The 19678-nt window shown below is 38.2% G+C and overlaps 2 protein-coding genes across 2 annotated transcripts; one reads left to right on the top strand and one right to left on the bottom strand.

The window, feature by feature from the left end:
• The first annotated feature begins 2632 nt into the window (after positions 1–2632).
• LOC145987301 (protein CFDP2-like) lies at positions 2633–3073 on the top strand. Its single transcript, XM_083121820.1, has one exon. The coding sequence runs from the start codon at positions 2633–2635 to the stop codon at positions 3071–3073; it is 441 nt and encodes a 146-aa protein (XP_082977946.1).
• Positions 3074–10840: 7767 nt separating this feature from the next.
• Positions 10841–19333, bottom strand: SerRS-m (Seryl-tRNA synthetase, mitochondrial). Its single transcript, XM_083143120.1, has 3 exons — positions 18336–19333; positions 14354–14538; positions 10841–11409 (listed from the first exon to the last, which is right to left on the bottom strand). The coding sequence occupies exons 1-3, from the start codon at positions 19071–19073 to the stop codon at positions 10875–10877; spliced, it is 1458 nt and encodes a 485-aa protein (XP_082999246.1). The 5' UTR covers positions 19074–19333; the 3' UTR covers positions 10841–10874.
• Positions 19334–19678: the final 345 nt, after the last annotated feature.

The following is a 19678-nucleotide window of genomic DNA, read 5'->3' on the forward strand; positions in this document are numbered from 1 at the left end:
TCTACGAGGAATCTATGCAGCAGATGATGGAAGTGCCAGGAGAAAAGGGGTCAGCTGTTGCGGAAAAGTGCAAACGGGTAGTGAGTGCAAATGAGGACTTGAAACCATTGAAAACAATTTGTGATATTCTAAAAGGTGAAAATGCTGTTACCCAAAATGAGTCCAGCTACTTTACCTTGTTTTATGTATGCTCCAATAACTTCTGTCGAAGTTGAAAAATCATTTTCTATTATGAAAAACATTCTCTCTGACAGACGACTATCAATGAATGTTGAGAACTTAAAAAAACACCTTGTAGTTATGTGCAATCAAGACGGAGAAAATTGAAATGCTCTTCCCAATGTAGATTTTAACATTTTGCCAGCAATTATAGATAAAAGTAAGCACTTTCCAAATGTGCCTTTTTCAGTTTATTTTGCCTTTTTTTAAATTTTTTGTGCCTATTTTCCACATTATAAATGCCTTTTTGCCTGCCTATTTTAACGAAAATAAATGCCTGAACTTCCGGGCTCTAACAATAATGAAGTATTAAGTACGATTTTTAGTGTTAGAATTGAAATGTTTCTTGTGTTGAATTTTATGAAAACCAAAAAATGGCCCAGTATCATATATATTTAGTTAATATATAATAAATTAGAATATTTTCCAGGTATTTCCTTTGCACAATCCAAGACAAGATGGAACAATTTTAATTATTCCTTTTTTTTAATTATTACATTCCAATGAAAAAAGTCAATTTGCTTTCCAAGTATCGAGCTCAAACATCGATATGCGTATTAATCGATAGTTCCTCACTGTTAGAGTTTGTTGTCTTCCCCCACCAGATTGTTCTGCTTGTACGGGGTATGTATCGTCTGTGATTTATAAGGCCTTAGAAAACTGTTCGCACAAGTCAATAGAGAATATGCTCAGTGGCCCATCCTGTAATAGGTAATCATTGATGGAAGTGTAAACATTGTGACAAGATAAAGAAAGAAATCAGTCTTATTTTCCATTCAGCTTTTTTCAATATTAGTGTTTATCATTTTGATCTGTTTTTAAGCGGTCTTTTCCAATGCACCTCAAGCAATATGGTATGTGGTGAAAACTTGAGAAACTACAGCATTAGGTATGTGGTAACAATGACTAACAGTATTACTTTTTGTGCTAAAATGATGGCAAATGGTGTTTAGTTATAATGATTTAACATTAATTTAAAGAAAGTTAAAACAATATTGGCTTTATTAAAAAAAAAATTGTTCTTTTTTAAAAAAAAATCTAATAAGTTTCCACACATCTATAACTAACTATAAATCATCACGCTACTTTTTTTTTTTAAATTTATAACTTTGTATGTGTATAATGACCAAAAAAGACCTAAAATAGCAACTCCATACATCAATCAGTCAGATTTCTGTATGCTGGATGATTTTTGCAAGGTTTGTAGGAGGATGAGGAAAACGTTTCAAAGTTTGAAGAGAGTGTGAATTGATGTTAGAAATTTAGAAATTGTGTACATGTTAGTTTGAAGGCACTTGAAGCAGTAATTGTGCAGAAATTTTAAAACAGATTGTGGAAGTCCTCACTTCCATAAATTCTGAACACTGGACTTATATTTTCAGGTTAAAACAGGTTTTATATGTACGTAAATAAGATGAAATTATGTATGAAAATCCCCACCTAGTGGTTGCATGACCTTGTAGTTGGTGGTGGGGCTTGCGTACTCTGATGATCCACTAGGCAATACCAGCGGTAGCATAACTACTGGTAGGGTCTCCCATGCTGGGCAGGCTAGCGAGGAAGAGCGAGACCAAGAAGCAAGCTACTGGTCAACGGCTCCAATGGCAGAAGAAGATGGATGGCCATCTCGATGACGAAGGAGGCAGAATAACCATGAACCAGGAGGAGTAACACATCTTTAAAAAAACCTTGGTCCAGCTGGCACCACCTTGTAAGGGCCCCTTGCCTGGGTTATGGTGAAGACCTCAACAGCAACTATGGTGGAGAAGGAGACCTTCGGAACAGCATAGCTGGCGGAAGAGGCACTCATTCTGAGAGAGAGAGAGAGAGAGAGAGAGAGAGAGAGAGAGAGAGAGAGAGAGAGAGAGAGAGAGAGAGAGAGAGAGAGAGAGAGAGAGAGAGAGAGAGAGAGAGAGAGAGAGAGAGAGAGAGAGAGAGAGAGAGAGAGAGAGAGAGAGAGAGAGAGAGAGAGAGAGAGAGAGAGAGAGAGAGAGAGAGAGAGAGAGAGAGAGAGAGAGAGAGAGAGTGAGTGAGTGAGTGAGTGAGTGAGTGAGTGAGTGAGTGAGTGAGTGAGTGAGTGAGTGAGTGAGTGAGTGAGTGTGTGTGTGTGTGTGTGTATATATATATATATATATATATGAGAAAGAGCCACTGTCTTGTGGAGGGGAGGGATCCTCAAAGACTAAGGGAACCTACCCTGACAGACTGCCTGGAGACTTAGGTGGCAGCCCCATCACCAAGATCGAGTGCTGTGGGCCAATAACCCGCACACTTTAAATCACACTAATAAAGAAACATCAATCAACAAGAGGAAGCCAAACTGATTCTAACATGACGACATTTAGCCTGAAAAGAATGACGAAAATTGGAATATGGAATATGGTCTGAACATCCTAGGTATAAGTGAAGTAAGATGGTCAGAGTTTGGAGAGAGGTAAATAACCATGAAGAAGTTACATTCATATATTCTGGAAGACCTCAGGGTGAAGGGGTGAGCCGTGACGGTGTGGGTATATTGATGGACAAGGAGGCAAAAAGGAGCCTTATTCAATGGTATCCAGTGTCTGCGAGGATAATTGTGGCACATTTTAAAACCAACATCAGAAACATCGTCATGATACAGTGTTATGCACCCACAGAAGCAGCAGAGTCTGAAGATAAACAAGAGTTTTATAAGCTGCTTAATGATGCAATAAAGAAGCAAAAAAGGAAGGATATCATAATTGGAGGAGATTTAAACGTAAAGGTGGGGCAGGACAATGAAGGCCTTGAACATGTCATGGGTAAACATGGCTTAGGAGAGCAAAATCGAATGGACAACTTTTTGTGGACTTCTGTGCTAGCCATGACTTAGTTATTGGTGGTACTATATTTCCTCACAAGAAATGCCATAAGGTAACATGGGTGTCACCAGACCATAGAACGGAAAACCAGATAAACCACATGGCAATTGCATGGAAGTGGCGACGTTCTCTACAGGATGTAAGATACAAGAGAGGTGCAGACATTGGGAGTGATCATCATTTGGTAGTGGCTAACTTCAAAATGAAAATTCAAGCTCAGAAGAAGAGAATGGAACAGACAAGAAAGCGGTATGATGTTAGTAAGTTTGAAGGATAAGAATCTCCAGGAAACATTCAGGATTGAACTGAGAAATCGATTCCAAGTATTGACCGATGTAAATGAGGAAAATGAAACCATCGAAAGAAAATTGACAAAAATCGAATCTGCATTCACAGAAGTAAGTGAAAAGGTTCTGGCCTTTAAGGATAGGAGGAAAAAAACTGGATGACTGAGCAGACCTGGGAAAAGATTAAAGAGCGAAAAATAATTAAGGAGGCAATGAACTCAAGCAGGACAAGGGCAAGGAAGGCAGAATTGCAAATGAAGTATACAGAGAAGGATCGAGAAGTACAGAGCAGTGTTCATATGGATCAAAGAAATTGGGTACACAATCTGTCCCAATAGGTAGAGAAAGCAGCAAAAAATAGAAATCTTAAAGAACTGTACGACATCACAAAAGCTCTGTCAAGGAAATAGATGCAGAGAAATCGACCAGTGAGAAGTAAAGATGGTACCCTCCTTACGAATTTTGAGGACCAACTGAAACGTTGGAAGGAACACTTCTCTGCAACCCTTAATTGCTCTGTGGATGCTCAGATAGATCAGGGGGAAGAGGAAGATGATAATGAAGGTGATGTTAATACAGTGTAAGAATTAGGACTGATGTTCCAACAGGAGGCAAATTAAACAGGTTCTGAAAGAGATAAGTAATGGTAAAGCAGCGGGTGTTGACAACATACCACTGGAAGTGATGAAAAGTGACATAAACAGCACAGCAAATCTGTTGCAGCCCTTATTTAAAGAAGATATTGATAGAGGGAGAGATGCTTAAGGAGTGGCCTGTTAGTGAAGCTACCAAAAAAGGGGGATACATCAAAGTGTGACAACTGGAGAGCTATAGCACTTCTCTCCATTCCGAGAAAGGTCTTCACTAGAGTTATCCTAAACAGAATTAAGGAACATGTTAACTTGAGACTCAGAGGAGAACAGGCAGGGTTTCGACCAAATCGCTCTTCTATCGATCAAATTAACACCTTGCGGATAATTTTGGAGCAATGTATAGAATCGTCATCTCGTCTCTATACAGTTTTCGTTGACTTAGAGAAAGCATTTGACTCTGTCAACAGAAAGGCAATGTGGAAGGAAGTGAAATGCTATGGAGTACCGACAAAAATGAAGGCCGTGTATTTGAGCCAATAGATGTGCAGCCTAGAGTGACGCAAGATTGCATATTATCACGCACAATGTTCCTGATTGTGATCGATACAGATGAGTTTGATTGATTTTGCAGATGATTTGTGCTTCTTGTCTGAAGTACATGGTGATATGCAAACAAAACTAGCAGATTTGATAGAAAATGCAAAAAGAGGAGGACTTATGATTAACTCCAAGAAGACCAAGGCATTGAGGCCCGTTTAGTATCGGTGAAGAGATTATTGAAAATGTACATAGCTTTACTTACCTGGGTAGTGTGGTGGCAAAGGCGGAGGGGCTGCACAGGATGTTTTTCAACAAATCCAAAAAGCAAACGCCAGCTTTGTGAGGCTCTATACAGTATGGAAAAACAAGAAAATATCTATGAAGACCAAACTTTGTATCTTCAAAGTAATGTTAAGTCTGTGATGTTATATGGGTCTGAGACATGTAAGGTAACAAAAACGATCACCTCCAAACTACAGACCTTCATCAATCGCTGCCTGAGAAAAATTTTGAATATATTTTGGCCAGAAGTGATTCAAAATCAAGAACTTTGGAGAAAGACTAAGGAAACTGAGGTGTCCATACAGATAAAGCGGCGAAAATGGAATTGGACAGGGCATACGTTGAGGAAGGAAAATGAGGCTGTTGAGAGAGAGGCGCTAGACTGGAACCCGTAGGGAAGGAGGAAAAGAGGGAGGCCTAGACAGACGTGGTGAAGATCTGTTCACGCTGAGGCATTGGATGAAGGAAAGAGCTGGAATGCAGTGAAGAATTGCCGTCAGTAGGACCAGGTGGAGATGCTTTGTTGATGCTCTATGTTCCACAGGGAACAACAGGAATTAAGTCAAGTAAGTCATATATGGAAATACAGTGGATTCTTTTTAATCTGAACTTGGATAATTTGAATTATTAGGTAATTCGAACAAAAGCTTATTCCCCTTGATATTCCTTTCCTTTCGAACTTTTTATTTGGATAATTCAAAGGCAGCTATTCAGAGACAGCTGTAGAGAAGAGAGAGAGGAGCTCTTTTTGCTGGTATGCAGTCTTAACCCTGTCCTCAATAATGTGGGACTGCCCACCCCTTTTGCATGCACAAAACCACCTTGAACCACCACTAGCTAGAGTCTTTTTATCTGCTCTTAGTTGTCAGTTGGGATTAGTCAGAGTATATTGTTTGGAATGTCGAAGCATTGTACCTTGAATCTGAAGCAAACAATAGTGATGATTTGTTTCATACAACAAATAAAATTGAAGATTTTGTTAACCATGTAAAAATAAACCAATAAAAGCAAATAAAAATCACAAACTTCTTTAAGTGAGAACAGGTAGCTAATTTTGTTACACATGTGTGTGATTTTGTGTTTTAATACAGTGTAATTACTTCAACATGTTTACATTCACTGGTAAGTAAGTTACTATTGTGAGAGGAATTGTTTTTGGCTTGTACTATAGAACTACGCAAAAAACACGGCAATGTCCACTGCATGTTCATTATTTCTATTTATACTGTAATAGTTGCTTTGTTTTATTGATTTTTTTAATAATGTATGTTTATGTAAATTCGAATTTTGGATAATTTTTTTTTCGTGTCCCCTTTGAGTTCAATTTACTTTACTAAGGCAGTCAAACTAAACCTAGGCCTCCCCGATGGCATAGTGGTAACGTTGTCACCTTGTAATCAAAGGATCCTGGGTTCAATACTCAGTGGAGGCACATAGTACTTTGAATTCCACTTTATACTGTAGGTCTAGACCCATTTAACCTATATTTGTATAAAGTAGACTTAAAACAAAAACTCAAACCAAACCTGTCTAACGTACTCACATAAGATATTTTTTCAGATTATGAAATATATACTCAAAAACAGACATTGGCCGCGGTGGCTCAGTCGGTAACGCGTCTGACTACCATGCTCAAGGTCCCAGGTTCGATCCCCGGCCGGTTCAAATCCGGGAACTTTTCTAACGATGGAAGCGGCCCCGGTGCACACCCAGCATCGAATAACATGGGTACCTGGGGGAAACCCTGGGGGGTAAAGGCGGTCAGGGGCGTGATGCTGATCACATCACCCCCACTCACGACCAGGATCAAGAAAGTGTGGGGCGTTACCCCCACACCCCCTATATGCCTTCATGGCGTGGTGCTATGCACAGGGGAGCACTTTACTTTTTTTTTTTATACTCAAAAACAGACACCAAACCAAACTTACCTAACATATTCATTTAAGCATTTTCATGGGGAGATAATATTTCACATGAGTGAACAAAGTATGTGAAGTAAACCAATTTCAACTGTGCATATCTAAATAAATTTCTACTAGGAGAGAAAATAAAAATGCAGAACCGATCATACAAAGTTGGCAGGATTACCTATGCAACAATTGATGAAATTGTAAAATGCACATTTGGCACGAAATAATCATTCTGCATGAAAAGTGCAGTAATTATTTGTTATATATCTTTAGCATGGGCATGTATACATTAGGGTGGTCCAAATTATTATAGCAAAAACAGAAGTAGCTCAAAACATTTCTTCACATACCGTATTTTTGTCCTCTAGTACTAATGGAAAATTTTAACTTGATTGATGCATGAAAAGATTCTCTTGAGCTATTGACCAGATGAGTTGTGGAAAAGATTCCAAGCTTTGTTTGTGAGCTTGGTCTATATCAAACAGTGGAATGAAGCTCCTCTTGGAATACTGGCCCCCTTGAATGATAACCCATTTCTGACTGTCCTCAAGACTTATATGAATCGGATTATGGCTACCAAGACTTAGGGAGTATTTTGTAGACATCTTTGGTTTCTTTTGAAACACCTGGTTGCGTTTGCCTTTTTTAACAATCGAATGACTACGGTAACAAAGGAGAAAATGGTTCAGAATATGCAACATCCAAGATATTCCATTCCCGCTCGAAGTCTGCAGACCACAGATGAAGTGGATCATCTGAATTTAGACAACCTTGTGACCTTTTATGTATTGACGGAAAATAAAATCTCATGCCTTTCTGCAGAAGGCAGAGGAATAGACGGACGATCCTGTTTTCAATTATCTTCATCAGAGTGGCACACCTGGTAATAGTGAATGACAGCAGAATAAGGCATCAACCTAATTCAAAACTGAAATGAAACACTGATAAGAGATGAAGGACAGAATCAGTTGCACCTTCATATAGTAGCAATTGACAGAAAAAGTTTTCCAATTCCATAAAAAGACAATATATTGTTGTAGATTTCTAAATGTGCAGCTCTTAAAAAAGAGATACCACTTAATTAGATAAAAGCATAAATTGGGATGACCCCTAAATATTCTTTGTTTGAAGAAAAAGTTTGAGTGTTTTTTTAGTTACATGTCAAGGAATAAAAATATCTATGTGGAGAATGGAAACTCACATATCTGGAGTTTTGGACCACCCTAGTATACAAGTATATTGAATTTGTGTGGTAAAGAACAGGTACATGCATCATAAGATTAGCATCCAGCAACACTCTTGTATAAGTAAGATCCTTACAGGCATATGGTATCAAGATGACCTCAGGACCAATCTAGAGGATGGGCCAAACATTTGTCTTAGATAAACAATATTATGTGGAGAAAATGAAATGTGCAGGTATACATAATATCGAATGCAATCGTAAACAACCTTACTTTGGTAGAACCATCAGCAACATTCAGAAAAGAATGAACACACAAAAAGGAGCGAAAAGAGCACATCCTAGAAACATGCCTCCCCCAACACATCAAAGCATCAGCACATATCAAATTCAAGATTTTTACAAGTGTTGCAAACAAATCCAATTTGAATTATGGCTCACTTTAGACGAAAACACTTTCCTTAACATTTATGCCATGACCAAAATGCTACCATGTAAAGTGAAAAATCGTATGGTATTTCAGATGGCATAGCATATTTCATAGCATTTATCAAGGATAGAATTGGTCCTATTTCCATACAATACCCATTCATAGAAGTTTTTTTTAGCATAACCAATCAGAAATGACCTCTAGGTCATGAGTTCAGATGTAATGGCAGTCAAGTGAGATGTAATCAACGAATCACTTCACATTTTTAAATGCTGATAACTATTCAAACAAGAGGAATAACGTTTCCTATAAAAATAATATTAGGTGAAAATCCATGACACTGTTTAAATACATACTTTATAATACATACAGTACACGTATTGAAGAATAAATTAGTTGTTTCATTGTAAATACCAGGCACTGGCTCATCCCGTATGCCTTTCGTGATGTGTATATTATCTAATGTCCTCTCCATGCTTTGCATCACAATCGCAAATGCTAACCAGACTCACAGGAAATGCTTCCATATAAATTATCATCTACTATAAAAAATTGCTATAAGATTTTTGGAAGCATTTAAGCTAGCAAAAATGCTAAAGGAAATGCTTCCATCTATTGCTGGCCTAAGTCTTGAAGCTATCCTGGCAACAAGTGAATGAAAATATTGACCAGGTGAGTTGTGGAAAGGATTTCCAGCTTTCAAAAGCTAACATCACTGTCTTCTGCAGGGTAGAAATGAAAGAAAGTGTAAAAAAGTGGCAAATCAATACAGTAGAGTACCACTCTGATACTTATAGACTACATGTATGGCTATTCTGAGAGGCCCGTAGCCAGGCAGAGGCCAGGGGGGGGGGGGGGGGGCTCAGCTTCCCCTGGACCTGCCATCAGCCCCCTTGACATTAGGTAAAACTATTTTGTGTATTTTTTTTCCAGTGAAGAGTGGAAATGTAGACAGCTCACAACTTTAAGGATAAATCCACAGAACATGAACAGCCAGCAGCTATTTCATTCGCTCATCTTGTTTATGAGCAGAAGTCCAAGTAGCTGCAAATAATTAGAAGATTATCTAGACTTTGTAAGTTCTTTCATAGTTTTTTGTTTTTTTTTATCTGTACCTTCACTCTCCCTGTTGTGACCTCCCATTCAGACAGAAATCTGTGACTTTGATGTCATCATGCAAATTCCCTTCCCATCTTAATCAAAGGTCCCAAGTTTTGGGACGAAGGGGAGTGTCATTGCTTTGGCCGGGGGTGAAATGTACTGTAGGCAATGTGATTGAATATTGTGTGTTTTCTTCTGTGTGATCAGTGGTGTGCCCAAGGGGGGGGGGGGTATAACCCCCCCTTATTGGCCAAGTATTCCTAAAAAAAGAAAAGAACGTCAAAGGTAGGAAAAGATGGCAAAATGAAGGCTGACTACCAGAAAAAGTGTACATAACCCCTCCCTTTCAAAAATCCTGGGCACGCCACTGTGTGTGATATACATATCTGTATCATCAAAAGTAGTATTGAGTGTGCAGTGGTTCCCAAAGTGGGCACCGTGGCTGGGTTTTAAGGGTGCCACGATATGTTTTCACTGAAATTATTATATTGTTCCAAAGATTTGCTTATTTAGTACTTTTACATGTAAAATGTTTCTGAATTTGAAATATGTGTATATTTTTTAACTAAGGAAAGCAACCTAACCACACTAATTGGGCATTGCAAGTGCAAGATAGGCCCACATTCTGACTAGGGTGCTGTGGAAAAATCTTGAAACACTAGGGGTGCAGTGAAACAAAAACGTTTGGGAACCTCTACTGTAAGGGATGCTTTCAGTATCAGTCAATTAACACTCCAAAAGATGGTTTAATAGATGTAGAAAAATGTAGTATCTGTATGATATTTATACTGTTAATTTAATACTGTTAAATTTTTGAAAAATGGACTTTGTTTACAAAGCCCCCCTGATAACCCATGAGCCCCCTGGAGATCAATTCTAGCTACGGGCCTGTATTCTGAACAACTAGAAATTACTGCAATCTTCTGCAATATTGGAAAGATTCTGCAAATGCATCATAACACTGGATTAACCTGTAGCAGACGGAGCCTCGTGCACATGTCTAGCCTCTTCGGATGTGACTTTTCAAGTGTACATTTTTCAAACTTGTCGTGGTGTACAAAAAATCATAGCTTGAAAACTAATTGTCATAGAGAGCCACTTCAACCCACCAGGATTGATCCCAGGTACCCATTGATTTGAGGCTGGGTGAGCCCCAGAGCCACTTTATGTGGAGGCAAAATTCCGACCTTAGATCATCCGCCCTGGGAATCAAACTCTGGTCTCCCACACAACAGTCAGAAGCCCTAACGACTAGGCCATTGTGGCACCTTATTAATATATATATATATTAAGGTGGACCTGAAGGAAATTGATAAGGGTGGTCTACAGTGGATTCATATTGCCCATGATAAGGGCAGTTGAAAGACTGTGGTAATAATCCTTCATATTTATGATTTCCAAAAAGTCATTGGTTTTCATCACAGACCAATATGTGGATAAATGAAAATGCAATTACAAATAACAATTTTATTATTGACTTCAGTACTTACTTTACATGCCTTGCTTGTTGAGACTTTGTTTTCAACCACTGTGTGTCAAGAGGAACTTTAGATTTTTCTAGCTTTTGCCTGTTGTTTAGGTACGGTTGCAACGGAGCAGGAACAGATACAGTTCCATCAGCTTGTTGGTACGTTTCAAACAAAGCTATTAACATTCTCGGAACAGCACATGCCGTGCCGTTCACTGTATGCACATGTTTCAGCATTTGCTTATTTCCAGAAGCATCCTCTCCTGGGTTGTATTTTATATTCAATCTTCTGCTCTGATAGTCCGTGCAGTTGCTGCAACTTGATATTTCTCCGTAAATCCCCCTACCTGGCATCCATGCCTCAATATCATACTTACGATAAGCTGCAGGTCCTAGTTCATGCAATGGCATGTCTAACGTCTGGCAATGCAGGCCCAATTCTTCAAAGAGTTCCTCTTCTATTGATCTGAATTCCTCCAGCATTGCTTCACTCTCTGTGCCCTTTTCATTGACGGTCACTCCGAACATCTCAACTTTTGTGAACTGGTGAACTCTGGAAAAACACAAATGCTGTCTGTGGTTACATTAAATTTTCATGTCATACTGTGTAACTTCATGCAAACTCTTTCCAACATGTATAAGGACAAAGATAGTTAAAAATAAGCTGTTATGAAAATTGAAGTGTTTCATATGCAGATAGAAGCAGTGATTATCTGCCACTTTCTTTGCCAAATCTGAGATTACTGACTGAACAGATCATCGATTTCCATGCGATTTAAAAATTTATCTGGTTCTGAATTAGGCATATGTATCTGGTACCTGCTGTGTTTTTCCTTATACTGAAGAAGCGCATCAAATGTTTCCTGTGGTGAAAACATGCTTAAAAATTACGGTAAATGACATTACATACATCCACATTAGAGATTATCTTTGAAGCTGTTCTGTTATTACCAAATTCTTATGAATCATGTCTTTCTGGAGAGTAAATGGAACTAATGTTTCTTTTTCATCTGTGCAAGACGTTATAAGTTATTTCCACTTTTGTTTGTTTGTGTGTGTGTATGCAATCTCTGTTGATTCTGTGTTTCTGCTAAGTCAGCTACACTAGCTTGTGTAATTTCCACCAATATTGGAGGACTGAAAACTTGAGCACTTTTTCGGCAATTAAATCACTTCCGTCATAGATTTAGAATTGCACTGTTATCATATTGACCCATTTCTGCATTGCATGTTGACAAACGGAACTCATTGATAAGCACTTCTCTCAATACCTTGATGGAGTAATAGGAGAATCCTTTACCTTTAACTATAGAATACTATTGACTGTAAAATGTAGCTACTTACTTCATTTTCTACTCTTTTACTGCCCCCATATTCTCTTAGCATTGTATATTAGAACTGTCACCAGCAGTGGCGGCGAGGGAGGGGGGGCAGTTGCCCCATTGCTTTTCGCCACTTTTACCCCCGCACTATGCTAAACCTTATCTACGCGAAGGGAAATATACTGTCTTCCCCCTCCCCCACCTGCTTTGGAACCCAATCGCCGCCACTGGTCACCAGCAAAACACCTTTTAACCTTTAGATGCCTCACAGCTGACGACACACCCACACAGTTGATGCCCTAGATGCCTGATGGTTGATGAAGTGGCAAGCACCATATAACTGCAATTAACATGCCATATCTCCAAAACCAAAGATGATATTTTGGGTTTTGTTTAATTGATATACATGTATCAGCGTCCAATATGCTCAAATTGCAAAATAAAACATTAATTCGTATTTTTAACAAGTGCTTTTTAAAGAAGTAGATCTTTTACAAAGAAAAATTTGCAATGCTTATAAAAACATAAAGTATAAATGGGTTATTACTTATTAAAAAGGTACTTTTCCTTATACAGGGTGAGCACAAAAACAGTCCCTGGTTTGAAAGGGTATAACTTTAATACCAAAAGTAATATTCTGCGGAAATGTTCACATTAGTTGCAAAATCTCATAAAGTTTTTGGTGGTGTTGATTGGAATTACAAACAATCAATGTGCGCGCCACCTGTTACGTGGGAAACATCGAGATGGTAATCCAGGTCCGACCACACCTTCTCAAACGTATCCGGTGTGATGCAGTTAACAGCTGCACTGGCGCGTTCCTGAAGATCATTCAGGGTTGTGGGTAGTGGAGGTACATAGACCTGGTCCTTCACGAACCCCGAAAGGAAAAAGTAACAAACTGTTATGTCCGGTGATCGTGGGGGCCACTTGCATAGATTTTGATCTTTGGATCCAGCTCGTCCTATCCATCGGTGTGGGAGGTTGTCGTTCAGAAAGCTACGTACAGATTGATGCCAGTGTGGGGATGCTCCATCTTATTGTAGAATTTTTGTCACCTCTCTCTGCAGCAAGTTGAGGAATTAACCAGTCACGTAGCATTGTTAAGAAGCTTCCACCTGTGATTGTTGGCTCCTCAAAGAAGAACGGATGCTCTGACACTGCACAAAAAAACATTCACCTTGGGTTAGTCACGTTCCACATCAAGAGTGGCATGCGGATCCTCGCTTCCTCAGATCCTAACATTATGCCTGTTCACTTTTCCACTCAAGTGGAAGGTCGCCTCGTCACTAAAAATGATCTTTGTCAGAAAGGTATCCTCGTCCTTCATTAAAGTGTGAGAGTCTCGCAAAACTCACGTTGCTTTACCTTGTCTTGTGGATATAACATTTGAACCAATTGCAGCTGGTATTGGTTAAACCGCAAACGTTTCCGTAAAATCTTGCTTATGGTTGTTTGTGGTGCATGCTAGCTTGACGTGTTGATTTCCTCAGGCTACGTAAAAAAGCCTTCTCGCACACGCTCCACATTTCCTCAGAGACGGACGGTCGACCAGAATGTTCTTTTCTTTGATCACAAATAAACCCTTTCTCCACAAATGTTTTATGCCACTTCAAAATGGATTTGTGTGTTGGTGGATCAACATTTAAATTCCATTTAAATGCACGCTGCACTCTCCCAACATGGCTTGTTTTGGCAAGTTGTAACACGCACCAGCTTGTTTGCTGCGGGGTGAACGTCATTTTCGATGTCACTGCCCTCTAACTGCCAAAGTCACAACTAGTGATTCAGAAGAGGAAGATATGAAAATATTTTGAGTTAACTGAGCTTTGGATATCAATTTTATCAATATATTCAAGTTACTAATGATTTTATGACATCTTGAAATCAGGGAGTGTTTTTATGCTCACGCTGTATATTTTACTTATGCACATAATAACGGCCTTTTTTTTTTTTTTTGCAATGCACTCATTGTTTTTCAAATACATTGGATTCAATTTTTTTCTTGACAGTTTTGTAAATGTGATGAAGGGACACTCACAAAGAACCTGTGACCTCTGGCATTGTAGAGTTCTGTGATAACCACTCCACCACAGAGGTCAGCGTGGGTGCATCAAAAACCAGGGTATATGCACCCATCATAACTCGAAAAAAACACCCCACAAAATAGCATACCTATATATTCCTTTCTCCTCCTCTACACTTGACACCTCTGCTCGATAACATCTGCTGACTGCAGCTAGTCTGAGGGGTAGATCCCTTGCAGGAAGGATTTTATTGGATAAGTAACCCGCTAGCGCCATTTCAGCTGTTCCAGACAAGCACATATGTCCATAATGGTCAGTATCAAGAACATATACCTGCAACAATTTACAAAATTAATAACATTGAGACTTCTTTTAACATCATATTTTTTGTTTTATAAATATGGTTTTACTGCACAAAAGATTGCTCTTCTAGGTACACGTTTTATATTGCAACTGCAAAATATATGTGTATTTTTCTGGTTTTGAAATAATGCTCATACAACAACAATGTCCTTCATATGATGTACAGTGTGTACATAAAGCCCAGAAACACTTTCCCCAATTTACTGCACAAGAACTACAAATAATATAACTTTCCAATGCACATCACGTGAAACATGAATTCGAACAGTCTTGTTCTAGTTCAAGCAAAGCTTATAGTTAAGTCATTTGCAGCAGTTGATGTTCCTTGTCAAGATGGGAACCACTTTATTTTCATAATTCCTCATTGATGACATAAAAATGTTCAAAAACTATTCTAAAAATTGCTTATGAAGTTACCTTAGATATTAAATACACATAGCATATTCTCCACATCAGATGTTTGTAAATACCTCAACACAAAGTACGCTCAAGCCTGGATCAGATGTACTGGAGATAAAAAAGCTTCTTGTGAAATGGCTCCTGTGTGACTTCTGGATATGGGTCTACATAAAGAATCTAGACTATGTGCTCCCTTGTCACAAAAGATTTGAGGAAATCAACTGTGGAATTCCAGAAGCAGCCTCCATCATAACAGAAGATATGGGATGTACTCTTTGTAACATTCAATTGTGGAAAGTGTTATCATATTTTGTGTATGTGCTGCATATTGCTAGTGTATAATTTATGTCGCACACTGACAATTTAAAAAGCTAAAAATGAAGAAGTCAATTTTTAGGATTCAAACCTGAGGTTTGGGTTCTTCCATGCACCACATTCGGTAAATAATAAAGTAATTTGGTAAAGGAAATTTTCCAACTTGAATTTTGTATTATAAAAGAGCTATTACAAATTTGTAAATTATCCACTCAACTTTTACAGAAGTTTGGAAGTTTATTATCTGTCTGGGGCAGAAACTTGATTTATCACACCACCAAGAAAATTGCCTGAATGCTGGATGCTAACCTCGTCACAGACAGAACTGTTTCTCTATCAGATATATTTACATACATGTTTTATATTGAATGGCCTTTTGGCTCTCAGGGTCGATAGATGTTTCTTTATTTTTAGTACTTGTGTAGATTTCACTAAGGATACTTTAACATTCTGTCTGTCAGTCTCGTACCAAAACTTTTATGAGTAGGTCAGGCAGTTTGGTTATATTGCATTAGCATCTGCCCAGTATCTCCTGTTTTGTTTTGTTTCAGTGTGAATACAAGATTTTATCAACATCTAAATGTAAAAAGTAAGAAAACCTTCACAAACTACTTTTTGCTATAAAATCCACTCACAGTTTTGCTGCTTCCTTTGTTTTAACCCTTTATCGACTGACGGGACTTTAAAGTTCCACATCCTACAAATGCTTGCTACATGACACATTCGGTTTCTGTCTCGGCGGGACTTGTGTGTCCCTGTTAATTGTAGTGTCTACTACTCACAACAAATGGCAGACACTGCTGGAAGTATATACAAGGGAGCAGTAAGCAATTTCCTAGACCTGGGACTTTGCAATCCCAACAGGCTTCTGGTGTCTACTTTGCTCGAATAAATAGTAATATATTTTCCGTACTTCTAAACAAGTGGCGTGCCCCAGATTTTCAAAACTGGTGGTATATACACTTTTTCTTAGCAGTCAGCACTCATATTGCCATTTTCCCTAATTTTGACGTTATTTTTCTTTACAAATACTGGGCCAAATGAGACCTATGACCCTCACCAATCCCCTCGCCCCTCCTTGCACACCCCAATGTTCTAGACAGCTCTTGTGTTGTAGGGCTATCGCACAAATATCAATGTTGATGAGGATATTGATGGGTGACTGGCATAAAATATCTTTGATGTAGAGACATCATTTGATCATAATAGCGATGAATATAAGGTAGTGGTGCGTCAAAGGGGGTGTTGGTGGGGCTAATAACACCCCTCCCCCTGCCCCAGTATTTTTTTTAAAAAGACCGTAAAGACCGTAAAAAAGGGGGGAAAGGCAGAAAATAAGGGCTGGCTAATAAAAAAAAGTATATGTAACTTACCCCCTTACCAAAATCCAGGGCACGCCACTGTTGGGAGGTCAAGAGTGATGATCCTTTTTATTTACTCTTTCTTGCTCATTTGTCTTTTAATTTATATTTTTTCTTCTGAGGAGTATATTCTAAAATATGTAACTGAGGAGTATATTCTAAAATATGTAACAGGTAGGGTGTATATATTTTGCATGTGTGTTGAAGGGAGAATACATTTCATAACTAAGCACCATATGATATACATCATTTCTCTGTTTATACACATAACGTTAGTGGCCTGTTGGGACTTGCAGGTCCCATTAGTTGTTACTAGTACTATTACAATGTCAGATGATCTTTTGTTGTCAATCCTGCCAAAGGAAGCCTTACCCATACATATAAATATTTTAAATTGCCACTTTCTTCCATAACAAAAATTCAAGCTATGAAGGGTTAAACATGAGGTAACAGTATGGTATAGTGAAAACACATTTCTTCAAATATACAGGAGAAACTACATATGGAAATGAGTTTCTGTAGACTTTTGGAGGCTCGTGGAAGTGTTTTCACCCTTCGTTCAACTTATTCAGCCGGTAAATCATGTATTTTTCGACATTAATATATCTCCAATGCACGATAGCTGTTGCCACCATTACCGTCGACTACGTGAATCAAATGTTATGTGCATTCGATTATGTAACCCCCTGTTAGTGTTGCAACCACGTGGTAGTTTTACAAGATGACGTGTGAGCGGGTTTTTTTTTTTTCAATTTAATTTTCTATGTTTGCCTAACCTAACTGAACCTAGCCTAACCTTCCATGAATGGTTTGTGGATCAATTTTCGCTTAAAAACCTACTGTGAATAGTTTGTGCAGCAGTTTCTGGTTAATAAGTGTTAGTGTAGCAAACACGCGGTAGTTTTACAAGATGGCGTGTGAGTGGTTTTTTTTTCCAATTTAATTTTCTATGTTTGCCTAACCTAACTGAACCTAACCTAACCTTCCGTGAATGGTTTGTGGATCAATTTTTGCCTAAAAACCTTCTGTGAATAGTTTGTGTGGCATTTTTCGGTTAATAAATTTGGAAACAGTGCATATCAGCTGACGATAGACAACATGAGTCAAGATTTGCCCGCCATATTGTGTGTAACGAAAGCGAATTAGCAACAAACAATAAATACTTGTAATGTGAAAAATTATGCTTTTTTCAGGAAAAAAGCAAAATCTCACGTTCAAAAATGTTCCGCTATGCATAACAGGTAAGTAGAACTGTCAATAATTAGGAAATGAACGAGTGACATGTGTTTTCACTATAACAAACATGATATATCAGTATTCATGTCCTAAAACTTGGAACTCATTTCAAAAATTTCACATGACTTCCTCATTCTCCCGTACATCTTGCAAAAATTACCCAACATACGGAAAGTCAGACCAGAAAAATAAAGAAGCAAAATATTCAGGCACAGTATTATTTTCGGCTGTGACTAAGAATGTGTGGGGCCCTAACCCCACACCCTCTATCTGCCTTCATGGCATGGTGCATAGCACAGGAGAGCACTTTACCTTTTTTTACCTTTACAATATTATTTTAACAAATTAAAATTTTCAAATGTATTTTCTTCAAGATGTGTAGTGTTTTGTATTAGCAAAAAACAGTGGATATGAAAACCTTGTAACAAGATAATCTTCAAGTAATTGGAATATTACCTGAGTTCTCTCCCCTTTCACAGTCATACCACACCCTTCTATAACTTCAGATGGCAATATGTCAGGAACAGATACCAAACTAAATCCTTTTTTCAGTAGTCTCTCAACAGTAAAATTAACAAGAGCTTGCTCCATTTCTGAAAGAAGCCCCATGAAGTAGTAAGTTCTGTGGCCAGTTAAATTGCCAAGATTATCAGTGCGTAAACAATTTAGATCTTTACATAGTTCATGGAATTCCTTAATCACATTGCAAAATTTTGGCTTTACACCAATGACTTTCACAGTACTTGGCTCTTCTCCATACTCGTGAAGAATGGGATGAGATCTATTTGGAATTAATCTCATTTCCTTCTCAAGTTCCTTTATAAACTTCGTTTTGTCTTCCAAGTTATGCAAATCCTGAATATAAGAATTTAACTCGTGTACTCGAATTATATTTCCCACTCCTTTTCTTCTTTCTATATTTCTCTTTATTTCACCCAAATTGCTCTTGTTACAAATGTAACCTACGTCAAGTTCAGTTGTAAACAGATTTGTGCGAGTGCTTTCACACTCCTCTTCCTCCTTATTGGGTAGTGTGGACTTTGCAATTTGACTGCTGAAACACCTTCGGGAAACATTCGGTTTCCTACTGAAACGCGCAATAGTTTTTTCATATAGCACTCCATTTCTACGAAAATATTGCACGTAATTCAAAAGATTACGCAAATTACGATATTCAGAATATGTAAACATCATATGCAAAATATGTAAACAGTGATACACAAATGTATAATAATGTCTCTACCAAATCGTTGCCTCAAATTAAATTGCATATACACCGAGTTGATTACAACTGGATTATGCACATCTTACTCAAGGATCTTACTGTTCTGGTGACATTTGCACAATTCATTTGTTGTTTGTTTATACCACAGATCGTTTGTTTACTACGAAAGCTATAGGTGCGACAGATCTGGTGTATACAATACAAAACAACAGAATCCACTGAATGAGATAGAATATATGTGTAGAGTGTGGCGAAGTCTTTCTGTTGAAGAAAATTAAAGTCCGCCATGAACTAGGGGTGTGCGAAACAGATTTTTTTTTTGATCGGGATGGGAATATTTTTAAATCCCGACATTCAGGACGGCAAGAATTTGCAATTTCCCGAAGGAAAATTTTCGGAATTTTCCGAAGCTCTGGAAATCTCGAATTCTACACGTCATTTTCACCTTAAGTGATTGTTTTTGCATCTCTGGAATAAAAACAATCAATTTCTAATAAGTTCCAGATACATACAATGCAGAAAACGTCGAGAATTAACTTTTTAAAATGACCATTAGGTATTTCCCGACTGCTCG

This window comes from Lepisma saccharinum, chromosome 1 (genome assembly GCF_977018435.1).
Source record: "Lepisma saccharinum chromosome 1, izLepSacc3.1, whole genome shotgun sequence".
In the NCBI taxonomy this organism is placed as follows: Eukaryota; Metazoa; Arthropoda; class Insecta; order Zygentoma; family Lepismatidae; genus Lepisma; species Lepisma saccharinum.